General features: G+C 39.4%; 1 protein-coding gene and 1 long non-coding RNA gene across 4 annotated transcripts in view; one reads left to right on the top strand and one right to left on the bottom strand.

Moving 5' to 3' along the window:
* Positions 1 to 26,704, bottom strand: part of LOC117813365 (seizure protein 6 homolog) — a 140,398-nt gene that overhangs the window by 3,893 nt on the left and 109,801 nt on the right. The window contains exons 7-17 of one of the 2 annotated variants that reach the window (XM_034684543.1): positions 25,068 to 25,234; positions 24,790 to 24,984; positions 21,299 to 21,437; positions 8,688 to 8,884; positions 7,748 to 7,942; positions 4,252 to 4,443; positions 3,860 to 4,054; positions 2,916 to 2,954; positions 2,646 to 2,754; positions 2,460 to 2,556; positions 1,952 to 2,021 (exon numbers count right to left, since the gene is read on the bottom strand). In XM_034684543.1, coding sequence (XP_034540434.1) covers positions 1,995 to 2,021; positions 2,460 to 2,556; positions 2,646 to 2,754; positions 2,916 to 2,954; positions 3,860 to 4,054; positions 4,252 to 4,443; positions 7,748 to 7,942; positions 8,688 to 8,884; positions 21,299 to 21,437; positions 24,790 to 24,984; positions 25,068 to 25,234 — 1,552 coding nt within the window. In that variant the 3' untranslated portion in view covers positions 1,952 to 1,994. Of the gene's footprint in view, positions 1 to 1,680; positions 2,557 to 2,645; positions 2,755 to 2,915; positions 2,955 to 3,859; positions 4,055 to 4,251; positions 4,444 to 7,747; positions 7,943 to 8,687; positions 8,885 to 21,298; positions 21,438 to 24,789; positions 24,985 to 25,067; positions 25,235 to 26,704 lie in introns of those variants that run through there. The other variant, XM_034684542.1, reaches the window with a different exon arrangement.
* LOC117813367 overlaps positions 1 to 26,704 on the top strand; it is a 115,676-nt gene that overhangs the window by 5,263 nt on the left and 83,709 nt on the right. The gene's annotated exons all lie outside the window — the stretch shown is intronic.

Here is a 26,704-nt window from a genome sequence, read left to right as displayed (position 1 = left end):
GGGACCTGTGGAGCAGATGTACCTCAGCTGGCCTTTAAATCTTTCTATGTTCAAGGCAGCTCAAAATGTCAGGAAAAAAAACTTCAGTTGATCCTAAAAATAGTGATGAAGATGAGGAGCAGCTTCATGAAGAGGGCTGTGAGATCAAGGATTACCGGACCACACAAAAACTGTATGGGGCCAAAAGAACGAGGAGGGATACCCAAAGCTGTCAGAAGCCTCAAAAACAATCCACAGCATCCCATCCACCTCCACACCATCAGAGAGGATATTCTCAAAGACAGGATTTACAGTCAACAAAGCAAGGAGCGCACTTCTGCCCATAAACACGATGGTTTTCCTCGCGTACAATTTGAAAAGACTCAAGCGGACAAAGACACGATGAAATACTGTTTTAAAAGGTAATGTTAAGAGATTTAAAAACCCTTTAGCTGGTTCAGGTTTGATTTTGAACATTATACAAATGTTTAGCCTTAAGTTGGACAAACTTAATTCGACAAAGCAAATCCTTAGTCAGGCTCACCCCTAATGTTAATATGATATTGCTTTTTACTACCACATTGGTATCTTATTGTAATATTGGTATTTGTTGTGTCATTGGTATGCCACAGTGACATGGTTTCTTATCTTGACAGTGGGCATGTGATTGTATATTGGTATGATGAATGAATGTATTGTTTGTGAGCAGAACTGCCCTTATGTCCAAGACCAAGTTCCCCCCGGGGACAATAAAGTTTATCTGATCTTATCTTATGAAATTACCTGAAAGTTATACATTTTGAAGAAAATGTCTGAGACTAGACGTTGGTTCCCCCTTATAGCTATTAGCAGTTAGATATTGTTACATTAGCTGCTGTTGTAATGTCGCTAACAGCTCGTGGTTATCAGAATCAGAATAAGAAATACTTCATTTATCCTGGGGGGATTTGGTAATTACAGCTGCTGTAATACGCAATAAAGTATATATATAAGAATATCAATAGAAAGACATAATAAAATATGATAAATACTACTAAAATAGAAATAACAATAACATTAGAAAGCCTTATAAGCCTTCAGGTCTTTATACTGTAGATCAGGGACGTCAAACTCATTTCAGTTCAGGGGCCACATACAGCCCAAGTTGATCTGAAGTGGGCCGGACCAGTAAAATCACAACATAATAACCTTTAAATAACGACAACTCAAAATGTTCCCTTTGTTTTAGTGCAAAAAGGTACAAGTACATTCTGAAAATGTTCACATTTAATGAACCATCTTTCTACAAAAACAGCTGTTGGATTATGCAAACAGAAAGTAATCTATTTTCTCACTTTGAGAAAAAAAGTCCCGCTAAAAAAAAAGCACTGTTCAGGTGCGCTCCCTCAGCACTATGATTTTATGCGACCCCCCAGAGGACAAATTTGAAATAGTAGTTACTTTTATTGAAAAATTGCAGTTAATGTCTTCTCTGTCATTTTTTCACTTTGCGAAGTCGTTCCTCTGGAACCTCTGGCGGGCTGGTTTTGGCCCGAGGGCCGCATGTTTGACACCCCTGCTGTAGAAGGGGCAGCTCCAGGTTTCAGTTATGGTTGGGATGCAAATCCAGCTCGTACCAGTCTTTGTTTACAAAGCTGTCATCAGTGAAGTGCAGGTTAAAGGTGAAGCCACACAAGCAGACCGTTAACAGTACAGGTGTACTACTTTTACTGCCCATTCCTAACATTGTGCTCTTATTTATTTCTCACTTCATATCCCAATATTACACTATATGATTTAACATTGCATATTTGTCATATTTTGTGAAGTGTTCTAATCCTAATCCTTATCAGAAGTAAGCAGTAATACACAGAGCCAATAAAAACTCTTCATCAGATTATAAATCAGATTGGGAATGGTGGGGAAAAGGAATGGCAGGGGAGGCAGGCAGATGTGAGTTAGATATGCTCTCAGTATCACAATAAAATCTCACCTCTTATTTCTTCAGTGGTACATCCAAGCTGGACTGACAGGGTTTAATTTCTAGAATTGGACTGCCAATGCTAAATGAGCAGGGAAAAAATACGACAGGACGCTGTAGTCAAAACTGAGACCAGTACATGAAGAGAATGATGGATGGGGGATGACTTTTACTGACTTCTCACTGTGGCTAATCACTCTCTTTGTGCTTATGAGTCAGTTTGAAATCATTTGAACAGGTACAATGAAAGTACATAGGAAATGTGGTTTCACACACATTTGGTGATTTCAGCACACAGGATGGCAGACACTGGTAAGAAATGATTACAATGTGAATGTTCAAATCACTCTCACTCCTTTAGGTGGATTAGTAATGGATATGATGAAAATGAGGCCAATGATGCCCTCTGCTGGTGAAACATGAGATGACGACAGGATGAAAGCCAGATGGAGGAGGATCAGGACAGCACACTGGTGTTCTGTGAATCCACGTCTTGCATGTTCATGACATCTGTACTTACTCCGCTCTCGTATATAGGGTTGTCGAAAGCTGACTCCTCTGTCATGTTGTCATACGGTGGTGAGGATGTTGGCATTCTGATGGACTTCCCTTGTAGTCTGTGATAGAGAAGAGACACAGGGAGCATCATGCAAAGGCTCATTTGATTCTGAATGAAATTATGGAAGATTTTTTGATAATCACATACTTTGCAAAGTAGACATAAATGCTGAGGATGACCACCAAGACAATTGCAGTCGGGATGAAAACTGCAAGGGCAATATTGGTTCCCTCCATACCGTAATCCATGTTAACAACTACCATAAAAAATAAAATGTTAGAACTGTGGAACCTGATGAAAAAAGCACTGTCACATTGAATTAAATGGTTAGGATCATCTGTCAAGTAGTAGTAGCAGCCCTTCTAAAAAAATACATAATTACACAATAATAGTGCAGTGTTTAAGAGCAAGACTTACCATCCAGTCTGCGTTCATTCACAACTTGGGTGGACGCTGCTACAGAAACAGAAGTGTAGTTTTGTTACTATTTTGAATACAACAGTTTAATAAAATAAATATTGCACATATTGTATAAATTATGTTCACAATCTTGCATAACAAGAACAACCACATTAATAGCACATAATATGGTCTAGGTCAGGGATGCCCAAACTTTTCAGCCCGCGACCCCCAAATATAGGTGCCAAAGACTCACGACCCCCACTGTCCCTCAAAGTGATTTAATGTGGCTTCATTTAGCTGGTCTGCAGAAAATCAGCCTACCTAAATGAGCATGTGGCTGTGTTTCCTGTGCTGTTATGAATTAACCTGCCCCTACTGATGCTTTTGATAATTAACTGGTCACCAACCCTAAACTTAAGAGTCATCTGGCAAAAAGAAAGGCAGAAAACTCATTACATTTTCTATTTTCAAGGTTTTATTTCAAGTTTTGCTACTATTTTGTGGATATTTTTTACTATAATAGGAAAAATGAACTATTTTTAGATAACTTTTGTCATTCAACTTATTTATTGCTTTCTTTTAGTACTTCTTTGTTCACCACAAGTTAACAGATTATATATAAGTAATACAAAACCAACAAAGAGAAGAAAAAAACAATAAATACAAAAAATAATAATAAAGAAATAATAATAATAATAAACAGTTCGAACAAAAAGGAAGATAAACATAATAAAAAAAGGTAAATACACAAACATAAATAATAATAAACATTTTTAGATAACTTAAAAAAAATAAACATTCTTGTAAACATTTCACGACCCCCCATTTGTGTCTCGCGACCTCCCAGGGGGTCCCGACCCACACTTTGGGAATCCCTGGTCTAGGTCATAGTATATTTGCAAATGCAACAGGAATTGTAAAAGCAGAAAACTTTGCTCCATTGTGTGGGCCAGGCTTACTTCTGCAGGCAGGTGGAGTGCTGTTCCACTGTGATGGGTGTCCAGGGATGCAGTAGATGGTGGCCTCACCCTGCAGCTCATAGCCCGAGTGGCAGGAGAAGGTCAGCATCTCTCCTGCTTGGTAAAAGGCCTTTTCAGAGCTCTGCACACTGGTGGAGGCAGCGCCAGGGTTCCTGCATGGTTCATACTTTTCAGCTGAAAGGCAGGGCAATATGTTACTTTAAAATATACCATAATTCAACTCTTCAATTAAGTAACACTGACACTAACATAAACAACATAAAGACAACAACATAAACAGAGACAGTACTGTAAATTCATCAAAACAGGAACAAGATTATGTACATTTTTAGGTGTGTTGATAAGTTTTTGTAAATGCATATACAACTTACGGACACATTTGGGCAGCCTCTCGTTCCACTTGGGTGTTGCTGAATCTCGGTTATAGCAGGTGAGCAGGCTGCTGCCGGACAGGATGTAGCCTTTATTACAGATGTACTGCACCGAAGACCCAACAGCAAAGCGGCTTCCAGTGATCACCTTATGGCTGTGCTCCACATTTCCAGGGTCGTGACACGTCATAACTAGAACATCACAAAAAATGATGATCATTTATTGTAACTTGCAACAAGTATTCAACAAAAGAGAAAAAAAAAGGAGAAATGTATTATTAGGTACTTCAGGGAGTGGACTCACTTAAATTCTATATCGGAGAATAAGTATAGGAACAGATTTTATATTATGCTAGCTGCAACTACAAGATCATCAGGACCTGAAGCCTTTCACAAGAACTAGATACAGCCTAGGTTGGAGTTCCTTACACAGACACTGTTGGATTGTCAAACTTGTCAGATTCAGCTGGTCATGACTCAAGTGACATCATTTGAGGCAAGTTATCAGACTTTTGTGCACTTCCTCAGCAGCCAAAAAGTTTGTTCAACTTTACATATTAGCTCAGTCTTTTTTTGTCCCTGAAAAGACACTGACCACATGAATATTCAAGGACGCAGTAATTGATTATTTTAGTTTAGTATTCCACAGATTAATCTAATATTAAAGGATTATCTCATCTTGTCTTATTACTAGGCCCAAATGATACTTAGACTGGCTGATGCTAAATTATTTACTATGTGGAAGTGTTAACCTACACCTGCTGACCCTAATTACTGCTACCAAATTAGAATATACCTGCTGTATTGGATTAGTGCATTTTAGGCTCCAAGTGCGCGTGCGTGTGTGTGTGTGTGTGTGTGTGTGTGTGTGTGTGTGTGTGTGTGTGTGTGTGTGTGTGTGTGTAAAAGGCAGAGTTCACGTCAGCCGTCCCGGCATCTGCCATCCAGTTTCTCGTGCAGTAGCTTAGCAGATAAAGATATCATCTCCACATGTCAAATTTACTGATCGACACAGTAGCACAGAGAAAACGGAAGGACCTGAATACTGTCAGGCTGTCAAGTTTGCTCAACAAAAGCTACAGGGAAACACTTCTCTGTTGATTCTAAAAGAATGAGAGGAAATGTAGCTGAACTTCAACTGACTCCCATACTGGCAGAAGGACAATTGTAGGCTTCTCTCCCTCTCTCTCCATTTCTCTCTCTCTCTCTCCCTCTCTCTCATTGCATCAGGTTGGCATTGACGAGCTGTCTCACAGTGCATGATCATATCAGTAATAAAATAAAAAGATTGCATTTATTGTGTTGGATCATAGTGTTACTGTTATTGTGTTTTATTACTGGTAAAAGTAAGTTAGTGTGTATATATGGCTATTTCAGAGTTTATTTACAACAGTCATTCTATATGACTTGAATTCCATGGCACACAGTGTGCTGTTGTCCAGATTTCAACTAAGTCTCATGGTAAATAAATACTGTGCTAGTTACTGTAGTTATTCAAGGAATCGTTTCAGCTCTAAATGTTCACCTCCATCATACAGTCTGGTTCCACAACAACTTCAACACATTGTTATCCACTGCTTATGAAGCAGTGTCATAAGACAAATACTAGTTCTAAGTTTCTGACAGGTAAACAATGGTTTTCTCTGGGGAGAAGTCAGTCAGACTTTGACAGGCACTACAGTATAGAGGGGCTTAAAATAGGTGTTTATTCACATTCAATCAATTGTGACCTTTAAGAGACTGTGTAACTGACTGCTCTACAATTAATTACAAACTCCAGCCTCTGCTCAATATTGAATGCCTTATAAATTGGTAGGCTCGCCGCAACTAAATCTACTTAGCCAACTTTAAATAACCTGCATTACATCTTAATTATTAAGCCCCCTTTGAAATATTTTAAGCCTCTCTTACAGCCTTTGTGCTTAGAAATGCAATCACGATATTTGAGCTGGATTTAGCCCCTTTTAGGGAGGCTGGGTGCCATTTTCACTGTGCTTTGCTCTTTTTCTTTTTCTTTTTTTTTTAAGAAAATAAATACAGTCTCAAGGGACACTTCTTGCTTGGTTAAAAGCATTAGATAAAAAAAAACCCCATCAGTTTTTGACATAGTGGATTTGCTCATTTAAAATGGTAAAAAAACAAACATTCAGATTCATGGCATCATCAGTTTCTATCAATTTATTTGTTTTAAATGTACTCTATCAGAATTGTGTATCTGATGAATATAGTTATTTTATTTTGACTGATCAGGCGTTTTATTCTTCCTTATAGTGAAAATGTAGATTATTACCGTGTTACCATCTAATTTACATAAAAGGGCAACTGCAGACTCGTGCACTAAGTGAGGGCTGTGATGATGACTTCAATTGCAAAACATCCACTCAATGCCCATCTACTTTTCAGATTCAGATTCAGAATACTTTATTAGTCCCAGGAGGGCAATTCATACAGTCAACCTGTCCATAGTACAAAATATACAGTTAAGGAAACAAATAACACGTTGTGACATCAGCAACTACCACAACCAGTGACCATACAGCAGAGTGGGATGCTTAGTAATTCTCAATTTCTTCTGCGTTCAGTGCATTTAGCAGCCTTATGGCTGAAGGAATAAAATAATTAGCATAGCGGTTTGTTTTCCACACCGGAACATAATACCGCCGACCTGAGGGCATGATTGAGAATTCACTGCCAAGTATATGTCCCGGTTGGGTCAAAATTCGGTTCGCTTTCTGGACCACCTGCACTGTCTAAAGGGAGCAGAGGTCCTTAAGCTGGACTCCAGTGACTTTGGAGCCTGTAGATGTCATTCAGACATTTCTTGTCTTTCACAGAGAGACAGCCTGTTAGTCTGAAAGCCTGCTTAGCATGTGCAAGTTAAAGTCAGCTATACTTAGAGTTAATGTTTATATTTCTGCATTCACTATGCAACTATGGCCGACGTGGACGTGAGCACTACATACTTGTTGATGTGTTTGCGTCTCTCTGGCACACTGCCTAAAATGCTTAAGGGCAGTGTGGCCTCTATGATAGTTGGGTCGCTTGTTTCGAGTTCTGCTTCTTCCTTTTCAAGTTATGTTTTCTGCTTGCTTTTTCACATTGATTCAGAGCATTTCTTTATGTTCATTTAGAGCGGATACATGTTGCTGTTTATCATACAGCAGTTATTATTACTTGTAAGAATTTAGAGGAAACTTCAGACGAGATGTAATGTATGGCTGATGTTCGGCGACTTCGCCCAATCACAGGGCCTGCGGTCCGGTCCTTTTGACACAGAGTTGCACTTTGGAGGAGGTGATTGCCAGTCTACGAAGACCCACGTTGTAGGCTATGGTGTCAATGTGACAGAGAAGTACAAACCAGGCTTTAGAGTATTTGTTTTATTGTGCTAACTATGATACCAATAAAGCCACAGCATCCTAATACCATACCTCAGTCTACTCTATCTTTCTGTGATAAAATGTAGGAAATACAAGAGTATAGTGCTTCCTCTCACCTTCCTGGCATTTCGGGACATCACCGCTCCATGAAAGATCCCACTGACACATAAGGATCTCAGAGCCAACCAGCTCGTACCCAGGGTAGCACTGGTAAGTGATGACGGTGCCATGGATGAGGTCAGGATGGGACGTGCTTTTCCAGCCATTTGTGATCTCAGGTAGCTCTGGGCAGGTGTCATTCCGGGGAACCTCTGTTGGTATTGGAAGAGAGGGGGTTTCACGGTGATGGTAGGAAAGAGAGAATGAGAAATGCGAACAATGAGGACTGACAGATACACTACCTATTTGAATTGACACAATAAGGAAAGACAATGGTACAAAACACTAGCAATTCTGCTGTTCCTATTGCAACAACATTAAACTTTCATCTTTCTTTTGTTACCAAGACTGTAAAACCACAGAGGAAATCACAGAATTAATATGTAACCATCTCTGCGGGGGGAAAAAAAGACTGCAAAACTGTGTGCTCAGTGTGCACTGAACAGCAGCAGTTTGGGAGGAAAAATGTAAATAGAGGCTTGTGATGTTTGCAGGAAGGAACACAGCATGTGGTCTGGCACCAGTCAATCTGTGTCTCTCTAACTGCAGCATGCATGGCCAAAAACACAAAGCACTGGGCAAAACCAGCTGACGATGAAGTGCACCCTGTTATTGTGTTTCTGTTTGTGTTGTTATCCAATCCTGTGCACCTGGGATAAGGCAGAATGGAGACATAGAAAGAGAAGGATGCAAAGACACGGGAATAAATGGGCCTCTTTTCTGATTGGTCGCCTGCTGGGTTCTGGTACGGGTAACAATTTATATTTCATGCTTGTTAGACTTTTTATTTGAATAGGAATTTCACACATAAAGGGTTGCATACATTCAATTACCAAAGCAATATGTAAACAATTACAATAAAGCGCACAATAAAGATGAATTAAACAAAACCCTTACCAAAGAAATGGACCACGAATCCATTGTTGTAGCCGTAAATGTTTGTCGCAGGATCTGACTGAAACTGAATGGTGACATCAGCCATGGAGGTGTACAGCTTGAAGTGTGGCTTGGTGCCGCTGTATTGGCCCAAGATGTTGGCTGTCAGGTCATCTCCATCATAGAAGGTCAGGAGGTCGTTCTTGCCAATATGGAGACTAGAACAGATGTAAAACAAGTTGTTACATTTCTTTCTATACATGAATGAATGTTTGTATTTAGATACAGCTTCCCAGACATCATGTTATGATGTGTTTGCTTCAACAGTGCAGCACTTTAACAGTTCAATGACTTGTAATTTCTCTAGCTGATGAAAGCAAAAGCTGATGGCGAAAGGCGATGTCAGCAGTACTTTGAATATATTAATTCTGTTTACACTGGATAGATGGAATGTGAAGTAAACACTAAATAATTCATGATGTATGTCTCTTCATTCCCCACGTTGCTCTTATGAATATATACAAAAGTGTAAATCTGGCAATATATGAGCATAATATGAGACTATCCTTCAGGTCTCTACGCCTTGAAAATGCTGCGTTTCATGGCAACTAGGATAATGGAGCAAAAATGAGGACGAAGATAAGTAAATAAAATCAAAAATAAATAATCAACACATCTAAACGTTGATACACTTCTGCAACATTATGTACAAGGTAGCCGAGGTACATTTTTACAGAATCTGCTGTCATTTACTGAGAATGCATTAACCTTTTCCATTTTGTGTATTTATATATGCTTGCCCCTTTTAGAGCATTACTAAAGCTTGACATTTATTCACACACGGGATGGAGTGGGAAGAAATAAAGATACATCAAAGAAGTAATAGGGCCCTGCTGATATAATGAGCAGCAGGTAATAGTTGCTCTTTGTGTGCCTAAAATACAAGGTGTCAAGTAGTGCACATTGTCTTTTAATTGTATGATGGTTCATGTCAGTGATGGCAGGAACATTAATGGCACAATGTCAGTCTTGATGCATGTCATACTCCAGGTAGGGGAGTGCTTTTATATTTATGAATCACTGTTGACTGTGCTTTATCAAGTAAACAAGCAAACCAGTGTTTTGGTGCCAGTTATTATACCTCCCACTATTTCTCCTTTCTTTCAAAATATAAATCACTGCTGATTGTGATTTGCAATGCGGGAAATTGTATTTGAAAGTAATCTTTCAGTTGCAGGTGAGTCATCTGTTGCCTTGTAAATTAGCTTATTGACTTTGACCTGCTTTTACTCTATTAATACTTACTGTACATGCTGCCAAGGTCATCTGGGGGAATTTTTACAAGCAGATAGGCTAAAGGCCTGTCTCTTTACCCAACACTATCTCGGACAAAGTTAGGTTGTGTTCAGCATTCACCCGCTGACGAATGGCTTCAAACTAGCGCTTAGGAACAGATGGGTGATGTCACGAAGACTGCGTTCATTTGTTATACAGTCTTTGGTTATGGTACTTGATAATATATTATTTGTGTTTACTTGATAATGGTTTTGTAATTAGTTTACATCAAATTTATTTAATCAAGAGGTTTAATTGGTTCAAAAACGTATCAGTTAAACTAGAGATGAGTTGAAACCCAACAAACTGAAATCCTCAAAGCATGCATGTGTGCAATGCATGCATTCTTTAAAATAGATGTCTACAAGAGAACACAAAATTGCATCCCAGTCATTCATGCAGTGAAATATTTCCAACTGAATGACCTAGAATTAGGGTTGGGGTAAGTTGGAAACTTACCATGGGAATTAATGGGAATTTATAGGAATTAATAGGAATTTATGGGAATAAACAGGAATAAATCAGTAAATAAATTCAATTTCCTCAATTGAAGGTTTGGATCCTGATGGCAGGGATTGGTTGGTGTTTTCCCAGGTTTACTCCGGCTGTAGATAGTGGCTTTTTTTCGCTCTTATTTAAGAAGACATTATGTATTGATTTCCATCGGGACACAAATATAATTTTAACCAGTATAATCAAAAAGTTTATCTAAATCTGACTACCAACCCCAGCTTTAATAGGGAACTTAAATATAGTTTGGGAAAATATATTTTGGATGGATGTCGGCTTATAACAAAACAAATATTTATGCTTGGATACGATACCTTTCCATTAAATTACCCTCAATTCTCAGTTAATTGGCATAAATTCCCATTAATTCCCATAAATTCCCATAATTTCCAATTTGGAATATTTCCAAAATTCCCCAGCTTAACTTCCCATGGAAATTTACTGGAAACTTTTCATCCCTTTGCAACCCTACCTAGAATGCAACATTGATTCAAAATATTATTTAAACACGTCAAAATCTGAATACATGTTTAATTTGTAAGAAAATTATGAAAAAAAAAAAAAAAGGTTTTTAGTGTGACAAATCACCAGTCTACCTGCTACTTGTTTTATGGTAAAAATTATTTGTTGTCTTTCCAGTAAGCAGAGGTAGATGTGAGTAATTACCTGCTGGTTTAGAACCCACACAGAAACAAGAAAAGTAGTGAGTCATTTCCAGCACATTTGCAATCTGACTTTTAAACTTTAATATTACTACTTTGTGATAGTCAGTTCATAAAATATCAACACCACAATATATCAGTGGGCTTTCTTTCCCTGAAACTGCCCTCTGTGAACACTATTTCTTAGCTAACTGATTGAAATCACCTGTGTGGCACACTACATGTCATTAGGTTTTTTATTTCAAAAGGGAAACTGGTGCTGAAATACTCCTGCACACGTTTTGAAATGAAAAAGCTGGCATTGGAGGTGCAGTTGAGTCTCCCTCTTCTTTTTTTATTTGTCATTTCGACCATAGGAACTCTGACCGTACGTTTTTCAATATGCACAGACTCAAGGCATCTTTCAGATCACACTCAAAAGCAGGTGCCTGTGATGGGGCTGCTTTATCTGTGATTGACACATTTTTATAATGACAGAAGGACGCAAATGACCTGAGTCTGTTTACCTCTCCAGAGTATCTTATTCACAACCTCCCACACAAGGTTCTCACATCACTCATGAGTAGAAACACACTCCAGTTTAAGTAAATGAATTGCACCCGATTCGGTTTTATTTACCCAAGTTAGAAACACATTTTTTGGAATATAAGCATTCACAAATAATTTATATATTTACACCTACGATGCCTTTATTCATGAACCACTGGTTGAGGCATGCAGGTCCTTGAAAGTAACATTTTAAAGCAAAAACACCAGAATGACTGGATTCCACTGGAGCTGAAATCTGGACAGAATAAAAAAAATCCAGCTTCTCCTGATAGAGCCAAATAATAGCTGCCAGCTGCATGAATGGGAGCAGAATGAGGTGCTGAGAGACAAGGTGCTCCCTCTGGTTAGTTGGACAGCCTTAGCAACAATTTACACCTCCATGTTCTCTAACAATCAGCCGCTGTGGATGGAAGTGACAGGAATGACAATGGCAGGTTTCATTTCCAAACAGCTATGAGAACGCCTCATGCATATATGGAAATGTTGCCTCCTTAAAATGACATTTATAAGTGTGCAAAAAGAGGAAACAGACCAATAAAGTTTAGACCCTATGGGCGATTCAATGCATAACCAATAGATGAGATGCATCCTGCAGATGCAAAGTGACTGCATGCAATGAAAAACAATGGAGACTTTTATTAGCAGGAGGAATAGTAGAGTCACAGTTGTTATCACAATAAAATGGGGTGTCCGTCAGTGAAGTCCACGGAAGAACCAAATTGTCTGCATTTTTTTTCTATCTTCACATCTCACACTTCACTTCCATTCAAGCTTTATCATCCTCTTGCTGCTCATGTCAACAACACTATCCACCTTATCATTGAACTGTATTTCACCTTATCTCCTCCCAAAGCTCTCCCTGCATTCAGACAACTCTGGAAAGAAGGATGTGGTACTGTCAGTTTGCAATCTTACCGTGTGATTACCTTCTGTCGCTTCAACCATTGAACTCAACACACACACACACACCACATACACAAAAACAACAATGGTGGCTACTTGTACCTGATTACAGTGTAACACTAACATGTTAGGGTTTGATGTTAACTTCTGCTTTCATTTCTTTTTTATATTCTACAAGTTGAAAGAGATTTTAGGATGAGCCTGCAGCTCCTTTTACATTGCACATTCAAGGCGGCACTGCTTTGATAAGGGGAAGTCATTCGAGGCTGAGCTGGCTTTGGAGGTGGCAACAGAGACTTGACAAAAGCAAAACACAGAAGAAGACAGCAGAGTAATGGAGGACTAGCCTGATACACGAGACTCACTCTGGTGCTTATATGGCAGAAGTTTTACTGACAACGACAGAGGGATGGAATCTGACTGAAGAAGACCCGACTGATCATTGACATCACAGCGACTACAACTGTAGCTGTTCCATGTACAGTAATAGGGGAGAACGGGGTTGGTTGTCACACTTTTTACTGTTTTAATGATTGCTTATCATCAAAACATCTTTCAATAGTCATTCCTACATTAAATTGAAGCTTAAGGTGTTGGCTTGAAATGTGTGTCCCTCTCATTTTCCAACTCATTGTAACAAAGAGGCAATTAATTATCGAAGACACTCTGACACATTATGACAACCAACCCCATCACGGGGTTGGTTGTCACACACTATGGGGTTGGTTGTCACACACTATGGGGTTGGTTGTCGCACACTATGGGGTTGGTTGTCACAATGGTATTTCAATGGGAAAAATCTTTTAAAAAAGGCAAGAAGGCAGAACTAAATTTGAAAGTTTAATCGCACTAACAAGTGATAGGCCTACATAACTTAATGCATTTTAACATAAAATGAGCAAGGAACATGACCAGGAAACACATTTTTAGGCCAGCCTATATAACAACATAAAGAACAAAACAAATAGGCCTAACAATAATGGCCTACTCAACTAGTTGTTACATGTGACAACCAACCCCTAAGAGAATGTGACGACCAACCCCAACTAGAATTTTTTGCTAGCATCAAGGCTAACAACCATTTAACAATTAATTAGCTAGCTAATAAAAATCTAAACTATAGCTTTCCCCTCACACTTTGTAAGGGTAACACTTGTTTTGTTATAAACCCATCGTTTAAAAGCCTAGAAGAAAAATACAGAGGAGCTGAATATTTACAATTTGACATGAAAAACACATAAAGTCCTCTCACCTCAAGTTCAGCTGTCTTACTCCAGAGAAGACTATGTAGGTGAGCTCTGATCCTAATTCTGGAAATGTCCATACCCAATTTTGAGAGACTGTGCACCCTGGTGGCGAGATATAACGAGTGTGCCAACCAACCCGTGTGACAACCAACCCCGTTCTCCCCTACTGGTTAAGATAAAACAATTTCATGTTGTGAATTTTAAGCATAATGTGTTTCCAGGTTTACATACACAAGTGAGCTCTGCCTTTCAATCACTAAAATGCATATTACCCTAGTTTAAAATTTGTTATACAGTTCTGTAAATGTAATTTACAGACTGAAAACATGCACATTTCATCTCAGTGAAACATAACCAAAGTGCATTGAATAAATAATTTATCCATACTCTTTGTCTATTTTGGGGCAGTTTGTATTCTTAATCAATTATTGCCGTATCGTAATATTGCTGTATCATGATATATGTAATTGTTACTGTGGTAAAGTGTGGTGTGGCATAGTGTGGTCTGGTGACACCCACTTCTATTACTGTCTGAAAGTGAACCTGAAGTCTAATAGTCACCTCCTAATGTGTGGTTCAGTTAGCTTTGCAAAAAAACAAAAAGTAGAAATCTCCTTATTAGGGCTACTTTCTACTCGTACTACTCAATTTTACAATTCAGAGCTGTACTTTTCTTCTTTATCGTCTGTACAGAAGTTATAAAGTACCAAAATATTTACTTTATTTCTCAACAATGATCTGTACTTGTAGTAAAAATTGCCTTTCCTTTATCCAGCTCTAATCATGGATCGTTAAAATCTGTCCTCACACCGTCATGTCGGTCTCTTTGTTCTGCAAAGCATTTTTGCTGCGCAGTTCAACAAACCTCTGCAACCCAAACACCAAATTGTACATTTCTGTCAAATCCATTGAAACACAAAATCACACCTTAAAACCACCTTTGCAAGTTAAAACTACTTTGTCAAAAACTTATATTTACAGATATTTTAAAAATGAACACATAACAAAATCTAATCCTATGTTACCCAGATCCAGGGGGAAAAAGTACAGCTATACTTGAAAACATCCGATTTAGGTGACAGCATTAGTAAATCACATGCTTTTCCACTTGACTGAAGTCACCTATTCTTCTGTCTGGGTTCCTGTCCTAAATATTCCCCTCCGTCGCTCTCACTCATCAAAATGCTGAAGTCAACCTTGCTTTTTCAATGTTCCTACTGACCCCATCCATTTGCACTCCTGTCTGATTCAAGTGTCCCGGTGACAACAAAGAAGAATGCCAAACAAACAGTGCCAATTCAGTCCAGACTTTAGTCCAGACTTGAGCAGGACTCTGTGGTGAATCACTGCAGGTCGCTCAGCTGCCATCTCTGTAGCAACTTGGCAAACACTACGCACAAATGTCATCCCACCTGGCTCCTTTGAATGGTTTCCCCTCAAGTCCTTTGTCAGAGACTGGTAACTAATACTCTAATAGTCTTTGAATCCCATCTCCCATATGATCCTATGTTTATCTTTAATTCCAGTGCAGAGTAATAATGTTTATCCTATTTATTTCAAGATATAATCATTTAGGCAGACAGTTATTTTTTTGATTGTTTTTATACTCAAAGCCAAAATAGTGCATGTTGCTCTAAGAGAATAAAACTGTGGCCACTAAAGAAATAATAAGATGACCTGCAACCTGACAACCAACTTTAAAAATGACATACATCCTTTCACAGACATGTATAAACTTAAAAATGCATGTGCTACAATAGGTTTGACACAAATGTAGATAGCCTGAACTGAGTTCATTAATGATTGTACTGGTCATGCATTTATTTTATACTTACCACATGTGCTATATAATTATAGATTACAAAAAAAATGACTATCTCGTCAAACTTCTGTGAGTGCTGCACTTGTTTTTGATTAGACAGAGCCTGTATGACTGACTCAAACTAAACTACCCCTGAACTACTAATAGTCACAGTTGCTTGAAAATGCTGAGGTGTGACAGTGTAATTTATGGCTTTAATATGGTTGATGCTTTCAGAAAAATATGCAAATCTGCTAAGTATAGGATTTTTAAGGCATTTGTTGTTTGGAGTTGTCGTATTTGATTAAATACTTCTTCCATCAACATTGCTTCAGTGTTTGCAAAGTTCCAGGAGACTGTTTTGTAAAAGGACTTTTGGAGAGTTCCAGAAATCTCCTCTGCATACTGATGGGACCAGCTCACTTCTGAGGGGATGACAGCAGTGTTTTGTGCAAGTCTCTGGGCATTTTGTCACCTTCACTGACCTGTCAAGTCCAAGAAACCCTGGAAAACTTCAGTAACTCTAATGGAATGGAAATTTCTTTCAGTGTCAAGCTTTCAAAAGGAAACCTTCTACATCTTTTCAGAGACATATTTGACATTTAAATTGTTCTGCTCTGTTCTTTTTCGGTATAAAAATAACAGTTTGCAAGCACCTGCATTTCCCCAGCACAAGTGGACTTCTAGATGGCGTGTAATGCTCAAAGTCTCCACTAGAGGACTCAGTGTGCCCTAACATAAAACTCTGATTCTGCTTAGTGAAATAACAAACATTACTACTGTTGTAAAACAGACTTTCTCACCCTGAGATACAGAAGACTCAAAATGCTAACATCCACATGTGAACCATGTTATGTTCCACAGGTGGGGATATCAGCTGTAACCTCTTGTCTCCCACTCTTGCTCGAGCTATGCTCCATGCTAATTAGCAAAGAGCCAGCCCTTCTGTTTGGCCTAAATTAATTAATCAGTCCTCATTATGCACACTGCTCTCCTGTAATTGCCAGCACAGGCACAGTGATGAATGATAATACAGAAAACATTCTCATTAATGTGGAAAAGTGTGTGCCCACCCTTATAATGAAGCAGCTCTCATCCAGGAGAGCCTTTTGTCACTTTAGCATGCACGTAAACAAACAAACATTCAGACAAATTACATGTTGACTGAGCCTTTAGGAACAATATTCTCAGGGTGATCAGAACAGACATGAGGGTAATAGCAGGGTCTGCAGAGATCAGACAAGCCGTGGGTTTATACTGCCATGAAGGCCATGCATGACCAACCTTGATACAAACCAGAGATGGCCACAGCACCATTAATTTGCAGGGAGCAGCCTCATGTGGCTGGGATTAAAAAAAAATTAAGGCTGGTCCAATTTAAAAAGAGATCAGTTTACCTCAAATCAAACTTGTTTACTTCAGCAGAGAAAAAGAAATCCTCTCTGATCTTTTTTTTTTTTACCTTAGGTGCACTGGTTGACTTACAGCATCAGGCATTAATCACTGAGACTTAATCTCCAACGAAAGAACATGGAGGCAAGCAGGGTCACACAAAACCCCTGTGTGGCATTCAGACACTGTGCATTATTGGAACTGTCTGATGCTACTACTCCCTTGTTTGATCTGTGGATCATATGTGAGTGATGGCTCTTATCTCAGCCACTGTAAGCTTGAGAGATAAAGTTTCGGGGCATTATGTGTGCTGTGACCACGCAGCGAGACACAAAACTAAGCCTGTGCAGAAACCATCCACTCTGCTACCAAACCTTATGTTGACTCTACACCACAACTGTATGTATCATTCGCGCCTCATACGCGCGAATGCTGCGCGGTATTCTTCGTGCTGTTCGCGCAAATGCTGCGCGGTATTCGCGCGAATAGTGCGCATCATTTGCGTGAATAGCGCGCAGCATTTGCGCGTATGAAGCGAATTCATTCGCGCAAATGATTCGCAAGAGTTTAAATATCTGAACTCAAGCGAATGAATTGCGGCACGATAGCCAATCGGCGTGCAGATCACCCGGGACGTGTCTTGTGTGACGTATGGACCAGCGGAGATCCCAGCGGAGATTCCCTCATCTGGAATATATGGGACACTTTGATTCTATCATCGTAAAGCTTCCCTAAGCTCTGTGACACTACCTGTTTTTATGGGATGAGGAATAAACAGGAGCTCACTGTGAGGACAGAGAGTGAGGAGGATTATGTGGTGAGTTGTGAAAAACTTTGTCTGTCCGCTATCAGCTGTTGTAGTAGGAAGTTATCTCTGCCCCATTTAGTATAAACGGCTTCCCCATTCAATGTCCGCAAGCTCAACCTTGTTACTGCGGTCAAGCCAGCCTCCACTTCTGAAACGAAAGTCAAGCCAGCCTCCACCATAGACTGTAAATAAAAATGGACAGCGTTGCTCCGCCTCTTCCCGTTGTACAGTTCTGAAGCCAAAAAATCCCTCTCCTGGGCGCAGCCATTGTGCAGCCAGAGCCTGTGAAGCCTTTGTAATAAGCTCTGCCTTACAGTGTAGCGTCACAAGACGCTGTGTGCCCTTTGAAGTTTCACTCTACGGCGGCTGTGAATCAAAGGAAACCCGGAAGTAAAACCCCGTTTTTTAAACTCTAATAACTAACGAAAAAGAAACTTTTCAGAAAAAAGAGGCCTTGGACACAAAACAGTCAAATACTAACTACATATAACCACAGCATACGGATGTGAGAAACATTCGTACAACGTGTATTTATTTTTTAAAGATTGACTGCTCCCCCATTCAAATGAATGGGGGAGACGGATTTTTTGACCCATACTGCAGCCAGCCACCAGGGGGCAGTCACACTGCTGAAAGCCTCACCACCAGGGCCGTATCCGGCACGCTTGGCCTCCACTGTATTCTGTTTGTTGACAACAGACAGCTGAGACGTGGGAGCCCCCCTCCCTCTCGCGTATATTCGCGTCTTGGCACTCATTTACACGCAATTTTGACACGCGAATAGAGCGAGTCATTCGCACGAATAGAGCGAGTAAACACAAAACATTCTCGCGTCCATATTCGCTCGAATAGCGCGATCGTTCGCGTTTGGTGTAAACGCACCATAAGAGGTTGAAAAACAGGGTTTTACTTCCGGGTTACCTTTGATTCACAGCCGCCGTAGAGTGAAACTTCAAAGGACACACAACGTCTTATGACGTTACGCTGTAGGGCGGAGCTTATTACAGTGGCCTCACAGGCTCTGGCTGCACAATGGCGGCGCCCAGGAGAGGGATTTTTTGGCTTCAGAACCGTATAATGGGAAGAGGCCAAATACTGTTCATTTAACATTTAACAACTTGAATATGAAAATCCTTTGGTGGCCTTTTTTTTAAACAATGAAATACATTTAGAAAAAACACAGAAATAATTAAATCCTTTACTTAAATTCTCTGAGTGGAAAGCTTAAAAACAGCCTCTTCGGTACAAAACTTTGGAGTAAGTTACCCTAAAAGATTCAGAAGTGACACATGCGCTTTTATTTCGCATTTATTAATTAGTATCAATATTTTATTAGAGTAATCGATACTCAAGTGAGTAGTGTGTGAGAATCGATATATTGATACCACAGAATCGATACGCCAACCACTAGTGATGACAGAGTACAAATGGCTTCACCTGTGTGGATGTTTTCACTGTTTTAGAGGGTAACACAACTCCAGCATGCAAAACATGTGCCGCAAGTATTACAGTATTTCAGTCATCTGAAAAGTTGTCATTGCAATGAGGATGGTTTGGACAATTATAAGCTGCAGTATATAGCCCCAGTTAGCAATAGCACCAAAATAAAACACAAGTGCTGGAATCTTCATTCAAAGTTCAAAAAGTTAACCAGAGACGACCCAAAGCTAAAGCATTTAGCAACAAAATCACTGAATTACAGCACTTGGTGACCCACATTTTTCAGAGGTAGAAGACTGAGAAGTTCACCAGCTCATGGTGAAACATATTCACAGTCTCCACAACAACATCTCTGACCTGAGTTTTACCACAGACATATGGACTTCTGACATTAAACCATGGTGTTACCAATGTATCTATATAGGTAAAGTTACCTGTATCAGCTATCAGGAGGAGGTTATTATTGGCTTCACCTGTGTGGATGTTTTCACTGTTTTAGAGGGTAACACAACTCCAGCATGCAAAACATGTGCCGCAAGTATTACAGTATTTCAGTCATCTGAAAAGTTGTCATTGCAATGAGGATGGTTTGGACAATTATAAGCTGCAGTATATAGCCCCAGTTAGCAATAGCACCAAAATAAAACACAAGTGCTGGAATCTTCATTCAAAGTTCAAAAAGTTAACCAGAGACGACCCAAAGCTAAAGCATTTAGCAACAAAATCACTGAATTACAGCACTTGGTGACCCACATTTTTCAGAGGTAGAAGACTGAGAAGTTCACCAGCTCATGGTGAAACATATTCACAGTCTCCACAACAACATCTCTGACCTGAGTTTTACCACAGACATATGGACTTCTGACATTAAACCATGCTGTTACCAATGTATCTATATAGGTAAAGTTACCTGTATCAGCTATCAGGAGGAGGTTATTATTGGCTAGCCTCCTCCCGATGGCTGATACCATCTACTCTCACAGCAAGAAGAAATCAATGATTAAACAAATTGAAAAATCTACTACAAAAGTTGAAGAGTAGCCTTCATGCATGCTTATGTAAAGTAACCACTGTGACTAATAGCTAACAATAGCCTCTGTTTGAGATTTGTCACTGACTATTTTTCTCCAACCTCAGGCGCTACTCCCGCTGGTTTAATTTGAGCCTCCCTGCGCCCTCTTGTGTGTGTGAGTGCTTCAGGCTACAACACAAATCACTTGTGGCGAATTTTTTTTTTTTTTTTTTGTGCTTTCCACGCGATGGGAATCAAACTTGGCAAACAGTTGATTCCATGCAGGATACACAGACAATAATGCAGAATCTTATGCACGCACACACACTCAAATTGATTTGTTTAAAGAAAGATTTTGTGTGGTGTGCAGGAAACAAATTAAGTTTTCATTTACACTTCATTTAAGAGCAATAACTTGGATGAGAAAGCAGCAAGTGGGTGTGTGTGTGTTTGTGTGTTTGTGTGTTTGTGTGTGTGTGTGTGTGTGTGTGTAAGAGTAATAGGTGAAGGATAAATGGGGCATGCCTATATCTGTGTGTGCATCTGTCTATTTTGACATCTGTGGGCATGTGTGTTGCATTACAGTTGGGATGGTTGGATAAGTGGCTCAGAGTAGTTCACTGCCAGAGCATATTCATTTCAAAGCCAACTCTGAGACACACACCAGGGAAGTGGGAGCAGGGAGGCTTACTGGCTAATCTGGTCAGAGAGCGAGCTGGAAGCAACACAGAATTCTTAATGTAGCGGATGAAAAAAAAATCTAATTAGTGACTGCGGCCGCAGAAATACTTCCTCATGTGCATGTCAAAGTGTGAGTGAGAGAAGAGACAAGGGAGAAAGAGGAGTGAGACTGTGCACATGTTTGTGTCTGGAGACGAGAGTGTTACACATCTCGAGGTCCGACCTCTCCTCTCTCTCTCTCTCTACCTGCTGGTGTGATATCTCACTCTTACACCTGAGTGCAGTCTCTTACACTTGGATGTCAAGCATGATCCTCTTGTCCTCTTCCACATGGATGCCCCAGATGCAGTCCTGTCCTTTGTCATAAGCCTCGGGCCAATTAGGAGACAACACCACGCCAGCAGAGTCTGTGATCTCGCCGCTGCAAACAGCTGCAACACAGAAACACCTCAGGGTGATGTTGAGAAACAAATGTATACACTGTAATGCAATAACTCAAAGGGAATTTAGATTACAGCCAACAGCAGGATAAATAATCATGCTGTTTTTAATGTACATTTGAAACACTGGGCAATCTTAATCTATCAGAACTGGCACCAAACAGCTGTTAAAGTGTATTAGTGTGTTAACCAAGTTTTTATTAGTCGGTTCTCTGTGTGACAGGTTAAAAGCATTATATAAGTTAAAAAGAGTTTAAAAACAGTTTGCTAAGTTCACAGTATAACAAAGCTAAAATCTACATTGGATATAAAAACAAAATGATTTCACAAGTTTTAGAGAGTGATTAAAAATCATCTAGAAGCATTTAAGTCATATAAAATGCATAAAATCAGTTAATAGTTGAAAACAAACAGTAATGATGCTAAGGGTGTTTAAATATAGTTCTACTATTTTTTCTATTGTTCAAAAGTAAGATTTATTCATGTTGATCGGTGATCTACTTAGTAGTCTGTGTCAGATATTCATCAGTGATCGATTGGTTTGGTCTCCACATGCAGACCGGGGAGATCAGGTTTCTTTCTGCATTCTATTAAACGCTCTTGATGAGGAAACAACACATAATCACGCTCGTGATCATTACTTCACTTTTTCAAGGGTGTAACATTTCCAGGAAACAAAAAGACTGAGCGCCCATCCATCTGTTTCTGTAATTCACTTTTCTGTCTCTGCAACAATTGTCTGACACGCATCTGTTTTCTTGGTAACCTGTGTGACAAGTCCCTTCTCATCTGGGATATGATTGGTTTTCTGGAGCGGTGACACTAGCACCTTTGTGAGTTGTACAGGCTGAGGTGCTTCAGTAGTAGCGACAGAGTATAGCTGACCAAGCACTCTGAAAAAGATGCTGGGTACAGTGGTTTCTCTTAGGTACCCATATGCTGCTGACCATACCCACCAATCATCGGGAATCAACAGCTCTGCAAAAATCTAAATGGACATACAGAATGCCGAACTAACATGCAAACATTTATCCATGGTCCATTCCTCAGCTGTCTACAAGAAACATAACATCAACATGAAATATGTAAAAATATGCTAAATATGCTAAAATTTTGCCGTAGCTATTTAACAGGCTATAATACCTGCTTATCGTGGTAGGGTGACACGGCTATAGAAGATAAAACACACTTGACAACAAGTTCCAGGAATAACAGACGGTAATAATACCCATGAATGAAACTTATTTCATTTCAGTTTCAGTTGTATGTCTGTGTGGGAAACACACCCACGACTATTAGACTCTTATATTTTCTAGCCCTTCCTCAGTCTGGTCAGAACTGAAGGAGCCTTTTGAAGGAGAGGGGAAATGTCTTCAAGAATTTGAATTCCAAGTCCAATTACCTATTTGGATGAAGATTATAAGACAGGGTTATAGTGTACTAATAAAGATTATGAGCTTTTCCTAGGACCTGTCCACTCCATCTGGTGCTCTCTACTGCAGTTCAGGAAAAGGATGACATCAAGTTGTTGCCCTCTTGAAAAATATTGATTTAATGAGAAAAAAAATCATATTTTAACCCTCCTGTTACGTTCATTTCTCTGGAACAGCAATAATGTTTGTGGGTCAATTTGACCCATTGCATATTCAATTATCCAAAAGTGTCAGAACCCCAAAAAATCCTAATAGACATTTTTTTTTTAAATCAAAATTTTAACCCCATTACTACCCATTTAAATCAAGGTTTAGTCCATTGGTGTTCTTTAATTCTCATAGTTTATGCTTCAATGAGGATAAAATTCATGTAAAAACTTTTTTAATGTACATTGGAAAGCCCTAAATATAAATACAATAGTTTTACATGAAGTAGATTTTTGTTTATTTTATTTTATATTTTTATTATTTTTTTCTTTATTTTTTATGAAGTGATAGTGATAAATTAACACGACACCTCTTCTGCCACGTGCTGCCCATATTTTTATGCTGCATTTAGCTGGTTTGGAAGGCATATATTGCTTAAAATAGACTTTAAAAGGGTCAATGTGACCTGCAACATAACAGGAGAGTTAAAATGATCCCATAAAAAAATCTAGATACTCTTGTCAATCTGTTTTCCCCCACCCCTCCGTATAAGTTACATGTGACATAGTCTGACTGGTTACAGGAATTAAAATGCTCCCTTGTCTGACTTCAAGAAAAATGGAGTATGTGTTTGTACAGTTAGAGGAACATTATTCCTAATTGCTTTGAGGTGACAGTAGTAGTAGTACTTAGTTAACAGGTAAGCTCCAGTTCAAGCACAGAGGTTGTCAAAGAGGCTGTGCTTCATGTTTGCTGGACTGATGGGATAAAGTGGCTATTTAACAAACATGACCACAATCTTTCACAACCCTTCTTTTTGATATAATTAGCAATCTTGTTAAAGCGACAGAGTAAGGTTAAAGCTGACTGAATCAGCCTTAGAAAAGTTTGTGTACTTTTTCTATACTGTAACACAGTGTTATGTATTTCTTATATTTATTCCAGAACCTCAAACTGATTTCCCCATCCCTCAAAATTAATATTCAGAAAATTAAATAACACAAATGTGCAAAATTAGCCCTCTGTTGGCTAAACTACAAACTACTACCTAATGAGGCCAGCCCTGAAAAACCATCGATAGTATCTCACATGTAGCTTCTTAACATGGAACCTTGCTCCCCATGTTTAATAACACACAGCTGAAATCAAATGTGTAAGCTCCTTCATATGAACCTTGTAAAACTGCATACTACTGCTGAAGTGCTCTGACCGTGACCCAAAGGAGCAGAAATTAAATTTCCTCATATGTTGCTTTTACTAGAGAGCTTTTCAATTTCATTGTGTGGCAGATTGACCATGACGCAGGCAACAAAAGGGGGCGTGAGGTCAGAGTGTTGTGTGTGTGTGTGGGAAGACTGTGAGAGTGCTGGAGAAGTCAAGGGCTGAGGAGGAGCTATTCAGTATGGTGGGTAGTCTTTGCAGTGTGGCAGTGCTCAACGTTTCTATGCCTTTTAATCTTAAAGCACTTCTAAAATCTGCCCTGCAAGCACACATGTCAGGGTAAATCATTGTTGCAGTTTTAAGAGAAAATTTATCATGGATCAGAGGAAAAGCGGCTTTAGGGAGACATAGTTAACTGCCACTGGTCTTTAATATCTGAGTAAAAAGACTTCCCTGACTCCTGCAGTGATCAAGAACACAATTAAAGCTTTGGTTCTTGGGGTCACTCATATCTGCTTCCAAATTCTGCTGGAGTGCAAGCACATTTTGTGAAAGATTTAAAGTCGCACAATTACTCAGGCGGAAGAAATCTGTTGACTCACCCCTGCAGGCCGGCTCCGTCTCATTCCACTGGGGGTTTTGTGCGTCCACACACTCTATCACCACGGAGCCCTGCTCCAGTGTGTAGCCAGGGTCACAGGAGAATTCAACCACAGCGCCCACGCCGTAGGTGGAGTCACTGCTGCTGAAGTTGCCGTACTTCACAAAGGGCTCGTAGCACATTCCTTTTGCAAAAGCTGTGGAAACACAGAATAGGGTAGGAAAAGTCTTAGAGGCATGAATTAATGTACAAAACAAGCAAGCTGCATTATCAACCTACCTTCATATCTGACGGCTGCTCCAGTGGAGGTCACTGTCCCGTCTGTGGTGAACTCTATGAAGAGGTAGCGTCCAGTGCTGAGAACACCTTCATTAGGTAGATACTCCACTTCGAAGGAGTCGTACACAGGAGGAGAGTCTATGTTGTTTCCATTCTTTATCAGCAGCCTAAAAACAGGAAAAAGACACAAGGATGAGTTCTCAGTTGAGGGCTTTTTACTGAAACACATTATTTACCTCTGCGCACAATACATACTAAGTATGCTACTTTACAATGCAAGAGATTTTATCTATTTTCACAATTCTTACCAGTCCACGTTTAATTTAACACATTTTAAAAAACACTGAAGTACACCAAAGTGCTGCACGATTTTTGCTTTGATCACCAACTGTGTCCAAGTAATTCACAAGGTTTGAACCGATGCCACATGATATTTTTGCTTCTTTTCAATCAGATTTTTATTTTGGTTTAATGTAAATGAAGCGGCTCAGATTGAAAGGTGCCGCAGAGGCTAAATGGGATCGTGCTTGTGACGCGTCTTGCCATGAATCAAAATCAAAGTCCAAAGTAAGGTTTCTATTTATTATCAAAACACTCAAAATAAATCAATACCCCTCTCTAATCTCTAATAAATTGCCCCCCCTTCCGAATTGCCTTCACTACCTTCTCCCACCCAGCTCATATAAAACTACTTATACATACAAAGAGACAAACGCCCACACACCCACACACTCACACAAACCCACTCACACACATACACACTCACACAAACCCACACACACACACATGCGCACACACACACGCGCACACAGATGCACACACGCGCACACGCACGCGAACACGCACATTATTTTCTGTAATGTTCACTTGTTGTCTTGTCTTTCACTTTTTGTATATTGTTTATGGTATTGTCATGTCTCTCACCCGTCTTGTATCGTTCAGCAACACTTTAATAAAAAAAAAAAATAATAATAATAATAATAAAATAAATCAATACCAAATCGAATTGATCGAAATAAACAATGACAATGACGATGACGGTGGCGGTCAACAAAAAATACTCAACCCCTCTCACCCTCTTTGTATACCTCTCGCCACCCAACTGAACAGGCACTTAACCCTCCTGTTATGTTGGGAGTCAAACTGACACATTTTAAAGTAAAAAGAAAAAGAAAAAAAGTCAAAGCTATCATTTCGCTATGAAACTTCCTTTGCATGGCTTAATTAGCCAAAAAACATATACAGTGAAAATGGCTTATTTCACACATTTGCAATATGTACATTTGCACTACATAAAAATAAAATAAACAATATTCTAAGGCATGTAAAACTATTCAGGGTTCCCACTCTTTTCCAGAGATCATTTTCCAGGACATTTCCAGGACATTTTCATTGATGATCAAGCTGGTATGACCGTCTAAATTTAGTTCCTAATTTAGTTCCTAAATAGTCTAATATGTTCCTCTCAGTGGAAGTCTACATTGAAAGACATGTAGTCTATGGCTATCAATGAAATCATCTCTTACATACTTAAAAATGATGGCAAATTGATAATAGAATAGCCAGGGACCCCTTACAGGTGAGAAAATTGTCAATGACCCCCTCATAAATGTAACACAGATTAAGCACAGTAGTGA

The sequence above is a fragment of the Notolabrus celidotus genome, chromosome 5, assembly GCF_009762535.1.
Source record: "Notolabrus celidotus isolate fNotCel1 chromosome 5, fNotCel1.pri, whole genome shotgun sequence".
Lineage (NCBI taxonomy): Eukaryota > Metazoa > Chordata > Actinopteri > Labriformes > Labridae > Notolabrus > Notolabrus celidotus.
The sequence above is the reverse complement of the archived record's forward strand: the minus strand, read 5'-3'. Positions and strand labels throughout refer to the sequence as shown.